Source organism: Propithecus coquereli, unplaced genomic scaffold, assembly GCF_000956105.1.
Source record: "Propithecus coquereli isolate 6110/MARCELLA unplaced genomic scaffold, Pcoq_1.0 Scaffold170, whole genome shotgun sequence".
NCBI classification, from domain to species: domain Eukaryota; kingdom Metazoa; phylum Chordata; class Mammalia; order Primates; family Indriidae; genus Propithecus; species Propithecus coquereli.
Window position 1 is genome coordinate 3,526,026 of NW_012141636.1, and position 21,658 is coordinate 3,547,683.

The following is a 21,658-nucleotide window of genomic DNA, read 5'->3' on the forward strand; positions in this document are numbered from 1 at the left end:
AAAAAAAAAAAAAAACCACAAAACAAAACAAAGATATAAAAATAAATAAATAAAACATGAGTTTATCTAACAACCACACTAAATGCTATCTTTTAGCAACCACACTAAACACTAAAATGCTATCTTTCTCCTCCTGTGAGTCAATTCTATGGAATGACAGTCAACTCTGTTTTGCCTTTATCAACATTTTGCCTGTAGTACTGTCACCTTATATTTATAGCCTCTGAAAGCCACCACTGATATTTTGCCTCTTTATCTGGAATTACAATTGGTTTCTTTTCAAAGAATAAACTACACACAAACACACACAGGAAAAATACATACAAACCTGAAATTCTTTAGAATAAAATCATCATGATCTTAAGTAAACACATTCTTGATAAGAGTAGAAACTATATGCTAGTTAAGATCAAAATGTTTCAAGTTACACACTTAAGCTAGTACATCCAGACATTTCTATTAGAGCTGTCAACCTGTTATAACAAATTAGAAAGCAACTAAGTAACATATGTCCTAAAAACGGTCATATCTGTTGACTTAATAATCACATTTCAGGTAACATTTTTGTTAATCATTTTTAAAAATTAGAAACTACAGATAAAATCACTCAACATGGCGGTATTAACATTGAATAATCAAAAAACTAAATTTCCAGCAAGGGGAATAATTTAAAAAATTGGACTATATGATCAATTATGTTATTATTAAAGATGATAAATATAAAGAATGCAGAACATGGTGAAGCTGATAGATAGTATGATAGCATATAAAAAGCTAAAGATAATATTTTATCTAAATTATGATTATAGCTATTAAAAAATTCAAATATTTTTGGACAAGGACCAAAAGGGAACACCAAAATGTGCCAACAGTAAGATCTGTAGGAATAATAAAGTTTCCTGCTTCAATTTTGAACTTTAATAATGCTATAGTAGTAGCTGTCAAAGAAGAGAGTAGAGTTTTTTACCTGAAAAGCTCAAAATCACTACTCAATTGACGGATGCCAGAAAGTCACGATATGCTCAGAAGACTAATACCAATGACTAAAGTCCCTTCTTATCTCTATGAGGGCTATATTCCTAGACTGCATTTTTCTAAGGCTCATACCAGTGTAGATTTACCTAGTTCTATTCAAATGTTCTCAGAAAGCTCCTTTTAACACAATTTTACAAATAAGTATTGAGCAGAGGAAATATTTAAGGTTAATAACCAAAATATTAGCTGCTAGACCATCATGGAAAACAAGATGATTCCCTCTAAACAGAAAACTGCAAAGCTTCCATGTCTTATTTGTTACCCTTTTGGACAACAAAGGGTTCAGACACACCTTTCTGCTATAGAAGGTACACTTCAATCAGTTCCTCTCAGCAAAATGTCATCTGAATCCTCAATATCACAGCCTTGAACTAATAAGCAAAGTGCTTCCTCAGACAACTATATGAGATCAGACAGAAATCTGAGTGGGCTATAATAAAAAAACAAATGGATATAGACAAATATATAGTCTGTAAACAAGGCCTACAAAGAGTAGTGTTGATTATAGGTATTAATCTTTTCTTCTTGAACCCATTATTAAAATCCTCTGTGTTCTGACCCATTTTCTGCTTTTTGGCTTACAAGCCACCTTTCCTCAAATTACACGGTCTGCAATTATATTTCTGGCTAGGCATCTTGCCCTTTTTACCTGTATTATTCAGTTGCTGAAGCTACTCCTAAAGTTTCAATGAGAATTGACCTGAATAATCAGTTATCACACCAGTATACTTGTTAACTAAAAATTCTGCTTACCTCATTTCCATATACCATCAAATGATGAGTTGTAATGAGAGACTTGAAGACCACCACCCAACTACTGTTAGTAGTTCTTTCAAATAAACTGTCTGCCAACTGTGGGATGTTCACATTCATCTCGTTTGTGCACTGAATTAAATCTGAAATTAAAAATTTTAAAAACATTTATTTACTCTGATTTTAATTTATTGTTAATGCCAGATTAGCATAATAACAAGTGAAAGATCTAACAAAGTAAAGTAGCAACAGATAGTTTGGAGAAGTTGTTAAAAATCTCTCAGGAGAGCAATTGAGACCATCATAATCGACCTGAGAAGTGGGATACTAATTAGGATCACATAAACGATTAATAATACCAGATTAATAATACTACTCACAGACCTTCAGAGTTACAATACTGGTATTATTCATCTCTTTGAAATTGAATTTAAAATTTTTCATTAAATAAAAGTTGTTTAAACAAATCATACATATAGAAGCACAAACAACCTGAAGGTCAAACTACGTTTATCAATATCTACCCTAGTATGCTGTGTTTCCACTAACAGGAAGATAACAGAGCAGAGATATGGTCTGTGATTGGGTAGTAACTCAGTTTGTGCATAAAAAATATTTCTCATTTTTCTCTCCCTATGGTTCTACGGATTAGCTCAGATATTAGTTAACATCAATGAGGTAATACTGATAAGCAAAACTGAAAATGGATTGAAATTTCTTACTGCATGAATTCCAAATCAGAAATGACCCAGGAACTCTATTGCTTAGTATTACTCTTAACACAGTTAAAGTAATGTAAGTCCCAACTTTATATTTCAAAGTCAAACGCATTACTATAAAATAGTCTAAAATACAACTATTTTAGCATCAAAACTGAAAAAAGTTAACAGATCTAAAAGTTTTACCTACAATCTGCTTAAGAGATATCATTGGCAAATTCAGTGAAAAAATACATAATACAATTTAGAAAAGAGAGAAGACAAAGAAATGAGTTGTCCTACTTTTAAAATAGATACAAAATATAATGTATAAATATCTCAGCTATAACTACCATGAAGGAAAAAAAATTATTCACGACTCATTAGTAACTTACTCACTTTTAATCTTCAGTGTATTAAATACCAATTCAAATGATCTAACTTGGCCTTGATTACTTGCAAGAAATGACAATGTAACTATGAACATTTATCTGTTTATTATCTTTCAAAACGCTTGCTTTAATAGGCCCAATTATTATACAAAGTAACATTTGATAAGCAAATATATTTTAGATAAAAGCAGCTACCCAGGCCAACACTGCTTTAACAAGGAAGAAAACAGTCAACAGAATGCTCATGAACTACAGAATGACAGAAGGCTTTGACAGTTACAACTACTTGAAACAAAAATTAAATAGTATGTTCAACTTGGGGTATATTGTTCAGCTTCTGATAGTAAAAAATGGAATTTGATCTCTGACTTCTCTAAATCTTCATAGTACTTATTCTTGTCCTATGGCACTGAACATACTGTACTTGCCTCATTCCAAATATAATCCACTGAGCGCAAGGCCTATTTTCTTCATTTTTTAATCCTTTAAAATTTCAAGCACAAGGCCAGGCGCAGTGGCTCACGCCTGTAATCCTAGCACTCTGGGAGGCCGAGGCGGGTGGATCATTTGAACTCAGGAGTTCAAGACCAGCCTGAGCAAGAGCGAGACCCCATCTCCACTAAAAATACAAAGAAATTAATCGGACAACTAAAAGTATATAGAAAAAATTAGCCAGGCATGGGGGCGCATGCCGGTAGTCCCAGCTACTGGGGAGGCTGAGGCAGGAGGATCACCTGAGCCCAGGAGTTTGAGGTTGCTGTGAGCTAGGCTGATGCCACAGCACTCTAGCCCAGGCAACATAGCGAGACTCTGTCTCAAAAAAAATAAAAAATAAAAAAATAAAAAAAACAAAAAAAGATAAGAAAAATGGTGAAATATGAAACAGTATTTTTGTATTCTGGGGAAACTGCTCGCCAATGTACCAAAAAATTTAGAAGTAACCAGTTACCAAATGGTTTCATTAACCTTATATTCATATTCCTAGTACAGAACATCAGCCTGTGTAGACCTCCCGAAGGCAGAGTTCACTCACTCGAATTAGGACACTTAAGGCTCACTTCTACAGCAAGTCAGGCAACTCGGCCAGTGGCCTTCACCATTAGAACAGAGGTATCAAGTTCCCATCTAAACAGGAACTCACTAGGCTACACCAAAACCATGCTGATACTCAAGTCAGATTTTCTAATGAGCTTAACTAAAAATATTAGTTTTTTTAAAAATAAATAATCATTTAGCCAAATGTTACTATCCCTTGCAAAAGAGACATTCTGAAAGATACCCTCTCTTGCGACTGCTTTCACAATTTTTATAACATAAGACTGTTTTCTTCAATATAGAAAACTGGTGATACATTCAATTTGTTAGGCAAATTAAGTGGTTAACCAAATGTTGCTTCACTGGAAGCAACATCTTTAAAATTTTTCCTGGGTGGGAATAGAAATATAAACAACAGATAATAACCAAGAAATACTAACTGGCTTCTGAACTAAACTAAAAACTAAACAGAAACTAAAAAAATTTCTGAACTTTTGATATGAAGTATTAGCATCGGCAACATTTTTTCATTTAGCAAAAATGTGAAAGTATTTAAAAAATATGAGAGTTGAAATTAGATTTAAGCCAAAAGAAATTACACACAAAAAAGCATATTTGCCCTAATCGTAAGTGTCCAAATGTCTGAGAAATGCAATGAACAGTTTTATGTCTTACTATATCCAATTTTTTGTGTAAGGGATCACAAAATATGGTCCAAATTAACACGTAACTGCTAAAATTTTATCTTTAAAGCTTATGGGGTCCTCTGTGAAAAACATGATGTTGTATTTTTATACAATTTATATTAGAATTAACTCAAAAATATGTTCTTGCTTGAGGTCAGGAGTTTGAGACCAGCCTGAGCAAGAGCAAGAGCAAGACCCTGTCTCAATGAAAATTAGAAAAGTCAGTCAGGCACAGTGGCACACGCCTGTAATCCCAGCTAGTCGGGAGGCTGAAGCAAGAGGATCTCTTGAGCCCAGGAATTTGAGGTTGCAGTGAGCTCCGATGATGCCACTGGACTCTAGCCAGGGTGACAAGGTAAGACTCTTATCTCCAAAAAAAAAAAAAAAAAAAGTCTTCACAGATTCACTAAAAGGTGGCCTTACTAATAACCTACCTAACAGAGGAAAATAATCTATCTAACAGAAAGTAAGGGAAATAAACTCACAACTACCTTGTTTAATTAAATACCTGCAACCTAACTTGTTATTGCTAAGAGTTCTTTTTCACCCTTGAAAAGCCCTAAGCAGACAGTAGGGATGTGAACCCCTTGGTTCCAGCTCTCTATCTCAATTCCTGTCAAAAACACCGGATTTCAAGGACTCAGATAAAGTAAGCCACACAGAGAAAAAATAAAGAGCTCCCTGACATCTCGCCACCACTTCTGCTATCAGTTTTGTTGAAACAGAAAGAAAAAAAAAAGCCATTTTTACCCTTTAAAACAACAAACTTTCCCTGAGCTGCCTAGCACTACCTTCTACCTTTTCTTCACTACCATGGCCAGTCTCTTACCCTATATCCCTCTCCCTCTGTTTTTTCTTTCTTTCTCGAGAAAGTAAAATAAGCATTCTTTCCTAAAACTATTCTACTCCTGGTGTGAGAATTCTTTCTCCAACACACTGTGAGCACTTAGTAAGTTTCCACCCTAACATTCATAAACTGATTTACACCTTAATAAATCTAACCAACACATTAACTGGACTTTAAGGTAATAATTAGGGACTCTTAAAGATAGAATACGTAATGCTCTGTAGAAGTGACAGGGATTGAGTTAATTTGAAAAGAGAAAAGAAGAGGGCATTCAGGGCTTTAAAAAGAAATGAGAAGTAAAGATATCCAGATGGCTTTTATGAAAGTACTCATGAAGCTAACGGACCTAATTCATAATGTAAGTGGACATGTCCAATAATGGAAAATTAGTTAATTAAATGACGGTACAGTCTGATAATGAAATACTATGAGGCCAACAAACACATGACAGAAAAAAACTGTTCAGAGAAAATGCTCACCATACATTAAGTTAAAATCCATTACAAAGAAAAACACACAGTAAGATACCATTTTAAGAAATTATATTGTGGGCCGGGCGCGGTGGCTCACGCCTGTAATCCTAGCACTCTGGGAGGCCGAGGCGGGCGGATTGTTTGAGCTCAGGAGTTCGAGACCAGCCTGATCAAGAGCGAGACCCCATCTCTACCAAAAATAGAAAGAAATTAATTGGACAGCTAAAAATATATAGAAAAAAAAATTAGCCGGGCATGGTAGCACATGCCTGTAGTCCCAGCTACTCAGGAGGCTGAGGCAGTAGGATTGCTTGAACCCAGGAGTTTGAGGCTGCTGTGAGCTAGGCTGACGCCATGGCACTCTAGCCCGGTGTCTCAAAAAAAAAAAAAAAAAAAATTATATTGTGTACATGTATAGGTCATTAAATATGAAACATCTGATTTTGAATCAAAAGTTTAGTTTATTGTATCTCAAACAAGAAGCAGTACAAAGTATGCACCTAAACTATCAATGCAGTTTCACCATCTTCACGGTAGCTTATTTATGCCAGCAGGTAAGAACAGAGAGCAAGTGGTTGATGAAACTGAGAAAGGCATTTTCCACAGCTTGTTGACAATTGAGTATTTTTTCTTGCAAGAAGTGGTCCAAAGCATGGAAGAAGTGGTAGTAAGTTGGTGCAAGACCTAGGGAATATGGTGGATGACAAAGAGTTTCCATGACCAGTCTTTGTAGTCTGAGCAGCGTTGTTTGGGCGACATGTGGTCATGCGTTGTCTTGCAAGAGCATTGGCCTGTCTCTATTGACTAATCTTGGCTGCTTAATTGTGAGCATCCTCATCATTTCGCTAAAAGGTTACTGTAGACATCCACTGTAATAGATTGGCCAGGTTTCATGAAACTGTACTGGATAATACCAGCGCTGGACCACCAAACAGACCCCATTAGCTTTTTGTGATGAATATTCGGTTTTCGACTGTGTTTCAGCACTTCACCTTTATCCAAACCACTGTGCCCAATGCTTGCAAATGTCAAAAAGAATCCATTTTTCGTCACACATAAAAATACACTGTAGAAATGGTTCATCTTTATGTCGTGACAGCAAAGAAAGGCAAGCTTTGAGATGATTTCTCTGCTGACGCTCATTTAATTCATGCAGAACCCATCTATCCAGCTTCTTTACCTTGCTGATTTGTTTTCAAATGTTCCAATAGGGTTGGAATAGTAATGTCGCACCTTGCTGCTAATTCATGCATAGGTTGAGATGGATTCACTTCCACTATAGCTTTCAGCTCATTATCTACTCACCTTGGTCTCAGGTTGCCCACACGGCTCATTTTCAAGATTAAAATCACCAAAATGGAACTTCTCAAACCATTAATGTACTGTGCATTCATTAACCACATCCTTCCCAAACACTTCATTGATATTTCGAGCTGTCTACATGGCATTGGTTCCACGATGGAATTAATATTCAAAAATAACTCGAATTTTTGACTTATCCATGGTTTCGCAAAAATTGTTCAAAAAAAATTTGAAAGATAATCACAAGCCAAACCATGCATTTGAAAAAATGAGGATGCATCTTCACAATAAAAATAAAATTTAAGAAGTGTCAAAGTGAAATGTCAGAGATATCAACTGTCAAACTTAGTACTTAAGGAAACTGGACACTTCATACTTAATAACCTAACATTTTTTTTTTCTTATATGTACTATATTTGCCCAAATCCGAGGTGATACAAAAAGAAGTGAACACTTCTAAAATGACTCAACAACTAAGTTGTATATGAACAGTCAAAACCAATTTGTGAAGAAACTATATCGCTATTATTTCTATAACCTTACAAACCTTAATAAGTACTTCTCATGTCACACAGCACACACCAATTCTGTACCATAATTCATCTCACACCGTTTGGAACACTACCCTGATGCAAAACAGAAAAGACAGGCACGACACATTCCTTTATTTTCTCAAGGATGTGGGGCAGAGGTGGTACAAGAATAAGAGTTGCATGGTGTAACAGCTGAGAATTTGGTGGCCACTATTCAAAAAGTAGATCAATATTATGAACACGAATTCAATCTCTCACCACGGTAGATGAGCCTTAAGGAATCTCCAGACTTCACAATGAAAGTAAGTTGAAGTCTCATATTACTAAAAAAACAAGTTGCAGCTATAGGGAAAAAAAATCAGTGTGTTAGCACAACTAGATATGCTATTTCTGTCACTGTGTTCTCAGTAAAATGAATGGACTAAGACTCACACACATAAAAATTAAGAAATGCAAAAAGGAGGGCAAGGTGGTACACATCTGTAGTCCCAGCTAATCAGGAGGCTGAGGCAGAAGGATCACTTGAGCCCAGTTCAAGGCCATAGCCACTGCACTTACATGCAGGCAATAGGAAAGATCACACCTCTTAAATTAAAAAAAGAAGATAGTTCTATAATTTTTTAAATTGTCATATAAAAGGAGATGGCTTATTCAACTGCCCTAAGTCTTCCCAAATTCTTTCCTTATGTGACTTTTTATTTTAAACAAAGCTTTTTTTTGACATATATTACCCTGAAAAGATCTCCATCAATGCTAGTTTCAGGTACTTATGAAGGTCACCTAAAGAAATCATTTTTGGCCGGGCACGGTGGCTCACGCCTGTAATCCTAGCACTCTGGGAGGCCAAGGCGGGCGCATTGTTTGAGCTCAGGAGTTCGAGACCAGCCTGAGCAAGGGCAAGACCCCGTCTCTACTAAAAATAGAAAGAAATTAATCGGACAACTAAAAATATATAGGAAAAATTAGCCGGGCATGGTGGCGCATGCCTGTAATCCCAGCTACTCGGGAGCCTGGGCCAGTAGGATCACTTGAGCCCAGGAGTTTGAGGTTGCTGTGAGCTAGGCTAATGCCACAGCACTCACTCTCTAGCCAGGGCAACAGAGTGAGACTCTGTCTCAAAAAAAAAAAAAAAGAAATATAAAATTTAACATAGATGTAGTAAGTATTCCTGGGTAAATTACCATATAATTGCAAGAATTTCAAGTGCTGGGCATCTTCAGAACACTTTAAAAAACAACAAGATAAAAAGTTATGTTGCAGATCAGGAATATACATGAAGAATGAAAGAAAAGTCTTGGTATTACAAGAAGGGAAGGTGATGGCCTGGGAAAAAATTTCCAGTGTAAATTAGAAAAGTGCTTCACTCGAAAGATCTCACATAGAAGGAAAGATATAACTAAAAAAGCAGGGCTCTAGATGACCAAAAATCACTGCTGTCCAAGATGTACACGAATGTAGAGTATGAGTCAAATTTTTTTGAGATGTATATATGAATGTGGGGAATAAACCACTATTTTAAAATCATATATTATTTTTATAGTCATCTTTAATGGGTATTCTAACTAATGAGTTTCAATACTATGAGGCTGACTGCTTCATCTATATCCCTAACATTTATAGATTAAATAGGTAACATAAATAGAACTTTAGGGATTATGTCAGTGGGAAAATGAGGGCTTGCTTTACATTTGGGTTGCCTCACATTCAAGTATATACAGTACATCAAGTATATACAGTTAAGTGTGTGTATATATTCCAAAATACATGTGAGACAAAGGATAGCGCCACATACTTTCAGAGCTCTGTTGTATTTATGCTATCCCTCTTGCTGGGAATGACCTGCATGCAATTCAAATCAACAACTGTTTGATTCACCTAATACAAAATACCTAGATATACAAAGCTGTGAAGACATGAAATCTCTCCCCTACCAAGATATAGCTTCACAATACATTGTGGTGATTGTAATCTATACGCATGGGGTTCAGAGATGGCACAGAGGAGCGAGTGATTATTTTGGAAGGGGAAGCAAATTTTCCCTGACTCCAACTTCGTACTCCCTTAACTCATTATACCACAATTATAGCAGTAATCACACTTCATTATAATTACGGGTTTATATATCAGTCTCTCCCATGAGACTGAGCTGACAGCCATACCATGTATTCTTCATCCTTATATTGCCAGCATCTAGCAGAGTAGGCCCTAAATATTTATTAAATTAAAATTAATAAATGAAATGTAACTTAGAATTTGTCTATAGAAAGCAATTCTATTTACTCTAAGCTGTGGTGCAATGATAATTTGGAAAAAATGTGTTAGAACCTGGAATAGCATAATTGCTTTTTCAAGCTTATACCACCCTATGTTCCTTCTCCCTGCCCCTGCCCCTCTGCTACTACAGTAAGGTAGTATGAATTACCTCTATAGGAAGCTTCTACTTCAAGAACAGAACACAGAATGTTTTTTAAAGGCAGTTTCCTGGCAAAGAAAGGGTTAATATCCTTTTTCTCTCTAGCAAAGGAAAGAAAAACAACTGAAAAGGGGATATCCAGAGAAGAAAGAATTCAGATGAAGCTAGATACATAAAGCCAGCCCCTAAGATACTCTACGTTAATGTTTGAAATTTAGTCTCTTATGTCATAGCTGAAACCAAAGCCAAATTTACTGAACTGTCCAAATTTTAATTTTTAAAAGTGCAAGTTGTTTTAGTTAATGAAGTCATTATGTAATTGCCCTAAAATTTTACTCAACACACAAAACACCTTTTTTAAATCAGCCCAACCTACTGTCTCTTAAATTTCTTCATTTCCCTACTCACCCATTAGTCTGTCATAAATAAAAAAATCTTACAACTAATACAGAAAGTTTAGGTTATGAAATTGCTCTACAGAAAAACATACACTCTTGCAACACTCTCAGAATTCACTGCCACTGACTTACATTACCAAGCAAAAGAGTCATTTTCCCACTCCCCCCATTATCAAAATGTTTAGCCTACAACGTAAGCATTCTTAGTATAACGAAGTCTGAAAACCTAGAACTTCTCCTTGGTGGTCTGTGATACTCTGCATTCCTGCCACTAGATGGCAGACTTCACAGAGAAACAATAGTATTCTGGCAAGAACAGAGATGGGTTCAGGCTCACCTATAACCAATCTCTTAAATTTTGAAATTGTTTAGGATTCTATTCCAGTACTACAAAGTGGTGATTTCCAAACCTAAACACCTTAGTTCCATCCCATATTCCCAATAAGGATCTCAGGGATGAGGAAAAGTATATTTTGGTAAACATCACCTCAAAAATTATTTCTATGTTAATTTTTAATTTATCAGAAAATACAAGATGTAGAGTTACTTAATGGAATAAAAACTCATCACTTAATATAAGAATTAAAAAATTTATTTAAACTGAATAGGAAAACAAAATGAAAGCATTACAGCACTCCAATATCAAAAAATAATGTTCTCCTCTTCTTTGAAGATCCAAAATTTCATATTTATAATCCCACCTATAGGAAAGAAAACATATAAGTATCAAGTAACGTAAGAGAAAGTACCAAAATTACTAACTCTTTTTTGTATTATATTGTAAGAACTTACTTATTATTAATAGTAAGTTCATTAGCTCAATTAAGGAGATATCATCAAGAGTCTCAAAAATAATCTATTACTGGATCAAAAACACATAAAACTTGACTTCCTAAGCAAAATATTAAATAAAAGGTTAACTAACAACTTATATATTGTAAGTACTATACTTACCTCTACCAAGCTATGAACCACGACAGTCCTGGGAGTGGGGCAGAAAAAACTGAAATAATTCTTTCATTCCAACAATGACCAGGAAAAGGAATCAAGCTTGAAAAGCCCTGCAAATCCAGACCAGAATACTATAAAGGGGGAAAAAAAATCTGGAGAGGTTAAAGGAATTGAGACTAAGTCTGAAGAAAAACATGTTATTAGTTGGGAAAGACCAAGTGTCCTGGTTTTCCTGGAACAGTCCTGGTTTACCTGTTGTCCCAGTGTCCCATTGGTATAGCATACCCACTCACTCTTTTTTTTCCCTCACTCTGTCACCCAGGGATGTGGTGCAATGGCATGACCATAGCTCACTGCAAACCTCAAACTCTTGGGCTTAAGTGATCCTCTCACCTCAGTCTCCTGAGTAGCTGGGATCACATATGCATGTCATCACACCCAGGTAAATTTTTTTAATTTTTTTTTTATTTTTGTAGAGGCGAGATGTTGCTATGTTGCCCAGGCTGGTCTTTAACTCTTGGCCTCAAGTGATCCTTCCACCCCAGCCTTCCAAAGTGCTGGGATTAAAGATGTGAACCACCACACCAGGCCCCTTTCACTCTTAAAAAGTGACCCAGTTGGACATTAAATTGTATGTCACCCTAATTATAAGTGAGCTAATAAAATTTATATGTAGCTAAGAAATTAATACACTACCACCATCTACTCCTGGTGTATTTTCATTTTTCTTTTATGAGTGCTTATTCTGGTTCCCAGTCTTCCTAAAACACACACATGCTTCTATTCTATCCACTTTGTTCTCTTCACTCCTGAGCCATGAGCATTTTTTAACATTAATCTCTGGTCCTATTTTTTTCACACTGGGAAAATCATCTAATCTCTTACCGTCAAAGAAAACCTCTATGCAAATAATTCATAAATGTCTTCTCAGAAAATCAATCTAAAATCTTCTGGGGAGTTGGAGATACTATTAATAGAATTTTTCACCTCTATGTCCAAAATATTGCCTATTTAAAAAACAAGAACATGGTCTCAACTGTAACCTGAATATTCCATTTTTATTTTAATCAATAAGACTCATTCTTTGTTAAAATAAATTCTCAGGAATCTTCTGTCTCCTTGTATTTTCCACATGATGGTATAAATATTTGTGGACTTACAAGTGAAATAAAAGCCCATTTCTCTGCTTATAAGATATAGGGAGAGAAGAGAGAATAACAGAGGGAAAGTCCTTCCTGTAGGTAGGTTAATTTTATTCGGTAATAGCCGAGCCCATGTCTAAAAGTAAGCAGGAATCCAAAACAATTTTCATGTCTTCTCTTAATTTAAATTCTGCCTAGTAAGAGGTAATAATGGATTGCAGTTAGCTTCTCTGCCAGAGTGTCCCTCACCCAGAAAACACAAGTTTTGTTCCATGTCCCCAATGTGCTTAGAACAATGAGAATCTTCATATTTCACCTTCATGAAGCTTTGCAAAACCTCAGTAACAACAAACAGAAATCCTAGTTACTCTACAAATAGTCACTGTTTACTATAATATGCCAAAATAGTGCCTTAGGAGTTAGACATTAGAAATATATAATAATGGATAAAGTTTCTGTTACCATGGAACTTATATACTAGTGGGAGGGTGGGAAGGACAGTCAGTAAACAAATGAACAGACATATGTCAAATGGTGGTAAGTGCTAAGGATCTCCTAGCTCTTAGAAGGGATGTGGGCATGTATTTGGGGGAGGTTGCTATTTATACATGATAACCAGGGAAGGAGCACCAGATAAAAAGACTTTTGAAGATTATGGCAACAGTGGTAGACGCCAGTGGCCTGGATGGCAATGAAACTGATCACTATTAACTACCACAGAGGCATGTAGCATTAAGATGTCCCTCTAAGCCACTGAGTAACAAGTGAAAGCCATTTCTGAAAAACCTTTTTTCAAACTGCGGGAAACAAACTGCAGTAATGACAGCTGTAGCTGGAAATAGTAAGTGCCAAATAATAACTTATCTACATGGCTGTAAATTTTTTTTTTTAAATATTCCACAACATCACATAGCACACCATAAATGAATTCCTTTATTTTTTGCAGATAAACCATTTCACGCTTGCCCCTTCTCACTCGTGAAACCATGCAACTGAGTAATAACATGACGGAGTTCATTCTGATTGGGTTGACACAGGATCCTTTTTGGAAGAAAATAGTGTTTGTCGCTTTCTTCCTTTTATATTTGGGGACGTTGTTGGGTAACTTGCTGATTGTTACTACCATCAAAAGCAGCCAGGCACTTGAGAGCCCAGTGTACTTCTTCCTTTTCTACTTATCCTTATCTGATGCCTGCTTGTCTACTTCAACAGCCCCTAGAATGACTGTGGATGATCTTTTGAAGAAGGCCACTCTCTCTTTCAGTGAGTGCATTATCCAAGTCTTTACAACCCATTTCTTTGGCTGCCTGGAGATCTTCATCTTCATCCTCATGGCCGTTGACCGCTATGTGGCCATTTGTAAGCCCCTGCACTACATGACCATCATGAGTCGCCGTGTCTGTGGTGTGCTGGTGGCCATTGCATGGCTTTAAATTTTTAAATAATGCTCCACTAATAGAAAATATGAGCAATTAGATAAGTTATCATTAATAAATCACTATAAAATAAAGCCTAAGTATTTTTCCTAATAAGTTTAATAAGCCTTTAAGTTTCTACAAGAAGGAATAATCGCTAGGATGATTTTACAAGAATCAATTCATAACCATACAACTATTCTTATAACATTCCTAGCCAGGTGCAGTGGCATGTACCTATAGTTCCACCTACTTGGAAAGCTGAAGTAGGAGAATGGCTTGAGCCCAGGAGTTCAAGGCAATAGTGCACCATGACTGAGCTGATGAATAGTCACTGAGCTCTAGCACAGACAGCATAATGAGACCTCATCCTAAAAAAATTCCATATAGCCCACATTCACCTATTTCTCAGCACAACCAAAAACTGATCATTTCATTCCTTGACAAATACCTTTCTTAAAAGACGTTATTATAAAGTATCTCCTAAGATAAAAATCTGCTTTAAAAGCTGCCAAAGTTCAAGTGACGATGTTACTTTCTTAGCTTAAAAATTCTGCGTAAATTATACCTCAATAACGTTAAAGGAAAAAAAATCTATTTGAATCTAAAAATCCAACCTTTGGTCATCAAAAAGTGCTTGTTAATCTGAAAAAAATTTTTTCAGTCTATACACAAATATAAAGAATTTGGTATGTTTTATCTAAATTCCAAAATTGAAAAAAAAGCATTATTACTTGATTCACTGTAAGTTTAAAAGCTATCAACTTATGTATATTGCAGCAGAAATTTAAGAGGACTTAATATTTTTAAAAACACTGAAAAAACAGCAAATTACCTCTTCCATTAAAAGTTAGACACTACAGAAGCAGTGAGAAAAGACACCAAAAAATGGTCAGACATGATCACAACTTATTTTGTATACTATATTGCTGATTATGAACTTATTTTCCCCAAATATAGGTTTTAAGTATCTCTCAATACAAGGCATTTTAATAAACAGAATTCTGCTGCTAATAAATTTAACATTTAATATATATTGTACATAATACTTACAGTAGGTTTTTATTTAGTTCTTCTGCTTCTACATACCACAGTAACGACTGCAGTAATGCTAATAATAAAAGACCTTAAGAATAATAAGTTGATTACCCCATCTCTACAAAAAATTGAAAAATTAGCTAGGTGCAGTGGCGTGTGCCTCAAGTCTCAACTACTCAGGAGGCTGAGACACGAAGATTGCTTCAGCCCAGGAGTTTGAGGCTGTAGTTAAGCTAGGATGATGCCACTGTACTCTAGCCTGGGCAACAGAGTGAGACCCTGTCTCAAAAAAAAGAAAAGCTTTTTCTTGGCTTATATGAAAAAGTAATATAAATCTTAAATGGTCTGGAAAAGTAGAAAGGAATATTTAACCACCTTTCTCCCATCATTCTACAGTACAAGTCTTTTACCAACTTCTTTTTGCTGTTATGCCAAAGGATCCTCAAATGAATCTTTTATCCAACTAAAATGCTACTACTGTGAATACTACTACTTCTCAAGTTAATCCCTACCTAAATTTCACAAATACTAGAGAACATTAGCTTTTTCTTTCACTACTATATGAGATAACTTCCAGAAGACTGGGATTGGCATGGGGTGTTTTGTTTTTAGCTCTTTCTATGAGATATTCCTTTAAAGTTCATTTCTCCCTATTAGAAAATCTTTTGGCTCACACTTATCTGATAGTCTGTCCTAAGTACTATTCATTTCCAATATCTGCTTCAAACAATGAGTAACAATGAGGATGCTAATTTCACCATCACTGAAGTTCTCCTCTAGGCTTTCCTTCTGCTTCCATGCATGGTCCCATCCATTTCCATGTGCTAGTTATACAGTCCTAAGTGACATATCAGAATGAGCAAAAGATCTAAAATCAAATTCCAGGTTTACTATTCACTATTACAATGTCAGGCATGTTATTTAGCCACATAGTTTCAATTTCTATATTTTAAAAATAAGAATATTAATACTTAACTTGCACAACATTCTTGTTTGATTCAGGTCATATACTTACTTTGTAAGCCTTAAAGCACCATTACAAATATACAATATTTTAATTTTTACTTAGCATCATCTGATGAGTTTTCCCTCATTTTAGAAGACTATTCCTCTACCACTTTTCCAATACAGTATTATGAAATTACCTCAAACTCAATGACTTCTGTAACCTGAAACCCAATTTCTTCATCAGCTGGTGGTGATACAGTTTGGATGTCTGTCCTCTCCAAATCTCATGGTCAAATGAGATCTTCAGTTTTGGAGGTGGAGCCTAGTGGGACTTGTTTGGGTTATGGCAGCAGATCACTATTAGTTCAGGTGAGAGCTGGTTATTTAAAAGGGCATGGCTTCTCTCTCTCTCTCTCTCCCCCCCTTCTCTCTCTCTCTCTCTCTCTCTCTTCCCCCTCACCCCACCCCCCCCACCCCAAACTCCCTCTCCCCTGCCTTCACTTTCTGCCTTGGTTGGAATCTCCTTGAAGCCCTCACCAGAAGCAGCTACTGACACCACGCTTCTTGTACCATTTGCAGAACTGTGAGACAAATAAACCTCTTTTCTTTATAAATTATCTAGCCTCAAGTATTTCCTTTACAGCAGCACAACACGGACTAACACAACTGGAAAGTGTTATTGAATGCCATAGTTACCTGCACTCAAGAGTGGCAAAATCTTTACAATGAACATATGGATTTCTTTATACATTACAAAGTTTTTTCATATCTTAGTCTTCTGATTATTACAACAGCCTCGTGACAAAACAAGAAATGTTCCCTCCATTATAAAGATTTAAATATTTGCCTAACTGAAGTAACACAAACTAATGGTTGTGTTGGAACTAGCTTCCTTTTTTTTTTTTTGAGACAGAGTCTTGCTCTGCTGCCTGGGCTAGAGTGCCATGGCGTCAGCCTAGCTCACAGCAACCTCAAACTCCTGGGCTCAAGTGATCCTCCTGCCTCAGCCTCCCAAGTAGCTGGGACTACAGGCATGCGCCACCATGCCCAGCTAATTTTCTTTTTATTTTTAGAAGACACGGGGGTTTCACTCTTGCTCAGGTTGGTCTCAAACTCCTGACCTCAAGCAATCCTCCCACCTTGGCCTCTCCCAGTGCAAGGATTACAAGTGTGAGCCACTGCGCCCCCAGCCGGAACTAGATTCTAAAAACAGTCTTTACACTAGGATAATAGACGGAGATAGATACATACACACACACACACACACACACACACACTCACTCACTCCCTCCTTTCCTCTCCATTCCAAGTGGTACAAGTCTTGTCATCACATTCTCTAATTATTCTAAAATCCACATTCTCACAAATCCAATGCTTAGTTCTCACAAATCTAATTTCTAACATGGATAATAAAATACCTCTGGTCTGGTTTAGTACATCCTTCTCATTGGCATCATCATCTTCATTGTGACTACAATTAACTAAAGTCCACAGAATATAAAGAAGGCACCATCTTATGCAACCCAAGTTCACAAGGAACAGGTTTCAAAAGGTCTGGGCACAATGGGGACTCTAAAAGTAAAGAAAAAAAGGTGCTGGGTATTCCTCATGTCCAAATGACTCAAACCACAAGCCTTAATTTATAAGCGAGTTTAAAAGAGGCAAGAATGTCACAGAACACTTAACTCACTAGATTTTAGGTGAACAGGTCTTATGTGATTTTACATGACAAGAACACATAAAACAGTTTTGCAGTCATCTTTTGTCCCAGAGATGTAATCATTTCCAATTCTAAGGAATAGCAAGAGGGGTAAACCACGTTAAAAGGGGTCTCAATAGTTACGACACATTTGTGGTTAGTCACTAAGTTAGGAAAGCATAACTCTGATGAAGATAGTCAAAGGAAAATCAATTCTAGGTTAAGTCTATAAGCCCAAGGATACGAAGCAGCTTAAGCTTCTCTTAAAAGGTTTTCAATCTCCTGATAGAAGTATTTCTCTCCCTGCACATCACTTTTAGGCAGTCAGTCAAGTCTCAGCCTCCTGAGCTGCTCTATAAATAGCTTCCTAACTTAGCTACCAGTTGCAAATCCACAACCAATTTGTAAGTCAGCATCTATGATTGTTCTTTATTGCCACTCAGCTGTGTCATGTAGTGTTTCCGGGATGAGCTACAGAAATCACCTGAAGATAACGCCTTGATCCACTCTAGGTCACCAAGTCCAAACAATATTTTGCAAAAGAATATGAAGAACAAAAGCAAATGAGGGTTATAGTTTACAAAGTCTAAGATGTTATATTAAATTAATGCCCAACAAAAATTCCAAACCTGGTAACACACAATTGCATAGTTCTGCGAAGAAAAGTTACAAAAGCTAATGTTGAGAAAAGAAAAATAACCAAGAAAAATACTGTCTGCTAAACCTTAACTTCTCAGTCATTAAACAGCTGCTTTTGGCCGGGAACGCAGTGGCTCATACCTGTAATTCTAGCACCTGTGGAAGACCGAGACTGGATGATCACTTGAGGCCTGGAGTCCAAGACCAGCCTGAACAAGAATGAGACCTGATCTCTACAAAAAATATTGTAACTATTTATTGAAGTTATATTTCTCAAAGAAAAGCTCTCTCCTAACTATATCCCATTCCCTGAAAGTTTTCTGTGAGCCTAAGAGGCTCCCCCAGATTGTCTGACTTGCAGCAAAATTCTTCACCACCATCTAAATGTTATTCTCTATTTCCTCTTACTAACAGCATCTTAGTTTAAGTATCTGTAAAATAGTGCATAACAAAACCATCTAATAAATAGGTTTTTTTATAAGTGTTGTGTTAACAATACATGTCAATTGCTCAAAACACAGAAAGGATTCCTTAACACACTGAGTGCCACATTAGAAAAAAAAATTTTTCCTTGGGGCCACAGTGTTTTATTACGAAAATAGAATAAAAAATTCGAAAACAAAATGATCCCTTCTAATTTAATAATTTTTTAAAATTTTTTATTGTTTTCTCTGTGTGACTTATATGCAACTTGAAATAGTTCATGTGGCTCCCAAGGTGAAGAGACATGTGAGTTACATATGCTTTGAGAGGCCCCGGGCTCAAAACTAGTGTGAGTTAAATACAACGCACATGGTAGTTAATGTGTTAAAGATAAGCTGTTCTCATTTTGTATATTATGTCCTAACCTAAACTGATTTTATGTAACACTGAAGACTGAAATGTTTCCTTAAACTTTTACAAAATCTCTACCTTAAGATCAAAGTTAGGTATACATTATTTCTGTTGAGAAGACTTTTTCAATGATTTCTGTGCAGTCTAGAGATTTAGAAATCCCCCAAACCCCAGTTAATGCCACTATCCAGTCTATAATAAACTTAATATATAAAAAGCTTGAAGTAGCAAAATCTCAAGCTTAGTTTCAAGATCAGCAAAACTCCCTGTTCCTCCCTATTTTCACATTGGCAGCAGAAAATGAAGATATAGGGTAATCTTGAAAAATTGGCTAACTATAGTCCAACATTTTCAAAGTAGCCAAAAGCTACCTGGTAATAAGCTGTATCTCAAGGCCGTATGATTAAAAGTCATCATACTCTCAATCTAGCCTCAGACAATTGCTCCAACTGTACTTTTTATTACATCCAACCTGTCCCTCTCATAGCCCCAAAGCACTTCATTTACGAACAGATTCTTTTGTTTCCCAAACACAATTCCAGCCTTCCTACCTATTTGCCCATGCTTCTTCCTCCACCTGAAATGCCTACTGCTCCTAACTACTTACCATTTAAGGTCTAGTTCTCCCCTTATCAAAAGCAGTATCTCTCACCTCTGATTTTTAATGTCATTTTGAGCTGTACTTATCTCACATTGCCTGGCAATACAACTGTCTGTTTATTTCATCTTTCCTCTTAAACTGAGGACATGATCAGTGATTTTACTTCTAAGATTTCTCAATTATCTTAACACAACCAACTTGGATATATAGTAGACACTGTTAAATTAAATTTGGCCTAAAGCTGCCCCTGTAAGCAGTGAACTGCAACTTAGTATGTAAACAAACTACAACCTAACTTAAGAGTATATTCTTGTAAAAAGTAGTTAAGTCTCGCCCAATTACAGCAGCCAAGCTTTCAGCCAATCACAGGTTGCAAACTGCTCAGACATGTCCAAATAAGGCCAATGCAGAGCCTGCCCACACTGCTGGGTAGAGCTCTCTGAACCAGTAAAAACTGGTTCAGGTGCTGCCCAATTCCTGAATTGTTTCTTAGCTCAAATAAACTCTACTATTAATAAATTCAACTTGTCTAAAGTTTTTCTTTTAACACTCAATATGTAACTGCTAAGGAGTATATTAATTTCCACAAGACTAACTAAGTCTTGTTTGGTAGAGATCCAACTTTAAAAATGTAAGAATGACTAATAACTAATGCATCATTTGCAGATAAACAGATGTCAACAGTTAAATCATGTAAGTCAGTCAGGCCATCGAGATTCTTATTGACTTTAAATTGGTTTAACAAACCTTTTTTATTCATACTATCATCTGATAATAAGATGACAGTATAAACAGTTTGTGTTTAAGCTTATAAACTTGGAATTCAAAGCTCGATTTCCAGACATGTCTAAAAAGCCATCAGGTCACAGTATACCTGACTTTATTTAGAGACCCAAACCACTACATATAATAATATTCAAAGGTCCAATTTTGGGTGCTAGGGCACATTTAGCCCTCTGCACATCTGCTAACAGAACTGTGCATTCCTTCCCTCCCATTACTCTCAATAACACTACTACACACTACCTGGGAAAAGGAAAAAATACTTCCCCAGTTTCACGGCACTGGCATCTAAAGCTAAGAAGGAAGGCAGCTAAAATGGGAGAAAAGCGGACTCTAAAATGAAGATTTGGGGAAGACATGTGAAGAGACCAGAGTCTACCAAGGTAACTCTCACTCCTTCAAGACCTTTAAGGGTTCCCTCTCCAATCTCATCTCCCCTTACTCCCATTAACACTTTGCATTCCACTATAAAGAACTATTTAAAGTTTACCCCAAACACACCACAAAGCTCTTTCTTGCCTCCATGTCACTGCTTATGCTAATTTAAAAGGAACTCATTTGTCCATATGCAAATCACTATTTATCCTTAAGATACTCATTTTTCCACTTAGGCCTTGTCCAAGAAAAATAAAGTCTTACAAAATGTAAACTCAAGGGTCTTTGTAGGTCTCAAAAAAACAGTGTGAAGAGTGGGAAAGAATGGGCATCGCTGAAGAAGGAAGAAGCCCGCTCCCCCTCATTCAATATAGCTTATTAAAGGTTAATACTTCACTTCTTACTGTCTCTATTTGCACTTTAAATTCTTTACCAGTGTCCTCTACCAAAACACGCAAGCAGTTAGCAAATAAGGCCTTATAGCATCCTGCCATAAGATGTGGACTATGCGGCCAGGTACACTGACTCACGCCTATAATCCCAGCTGGGATTGGGCGGCTGAGGCAGAAGATCTCAGCCTAGGAGTTTGAGGCTGCAGTGACCTATGACTGTGCCACTACATTCTACCCTGGGTGACAGAGCCAGGCCCTCTTTAAAAGGAGCGGGGG

At 36.4% G+C, this 21,658-nt stretch overlaps 1 protein-coding gene across 11 annotated transcripts in view; it reads right to left on the reverse strand.

The window, feature by feature from the left end:
* Positions 1-21,658, reverse strand: part of PICALM (phosphatidylinositol binding clathrin assembly protein) — a 122,211-nt gene that overhangs the window by 92,457 nt on the left and 8,096 nt on the right. For all 11 annotated transcript variants that reach the window (XM_012641809.1, XM_012641816.1, XM_012641814.1 and 8 more), the window contains exon 2: positions 1,789-1,931. In XM_012641809.1, the coding sequence (XP_012497263.1) occupies positions 1,789-1,931 (143 nt within the window). The remainder of the gene's footprint in view (positions 1-1,788; positions 1,932-21,658) is intronic.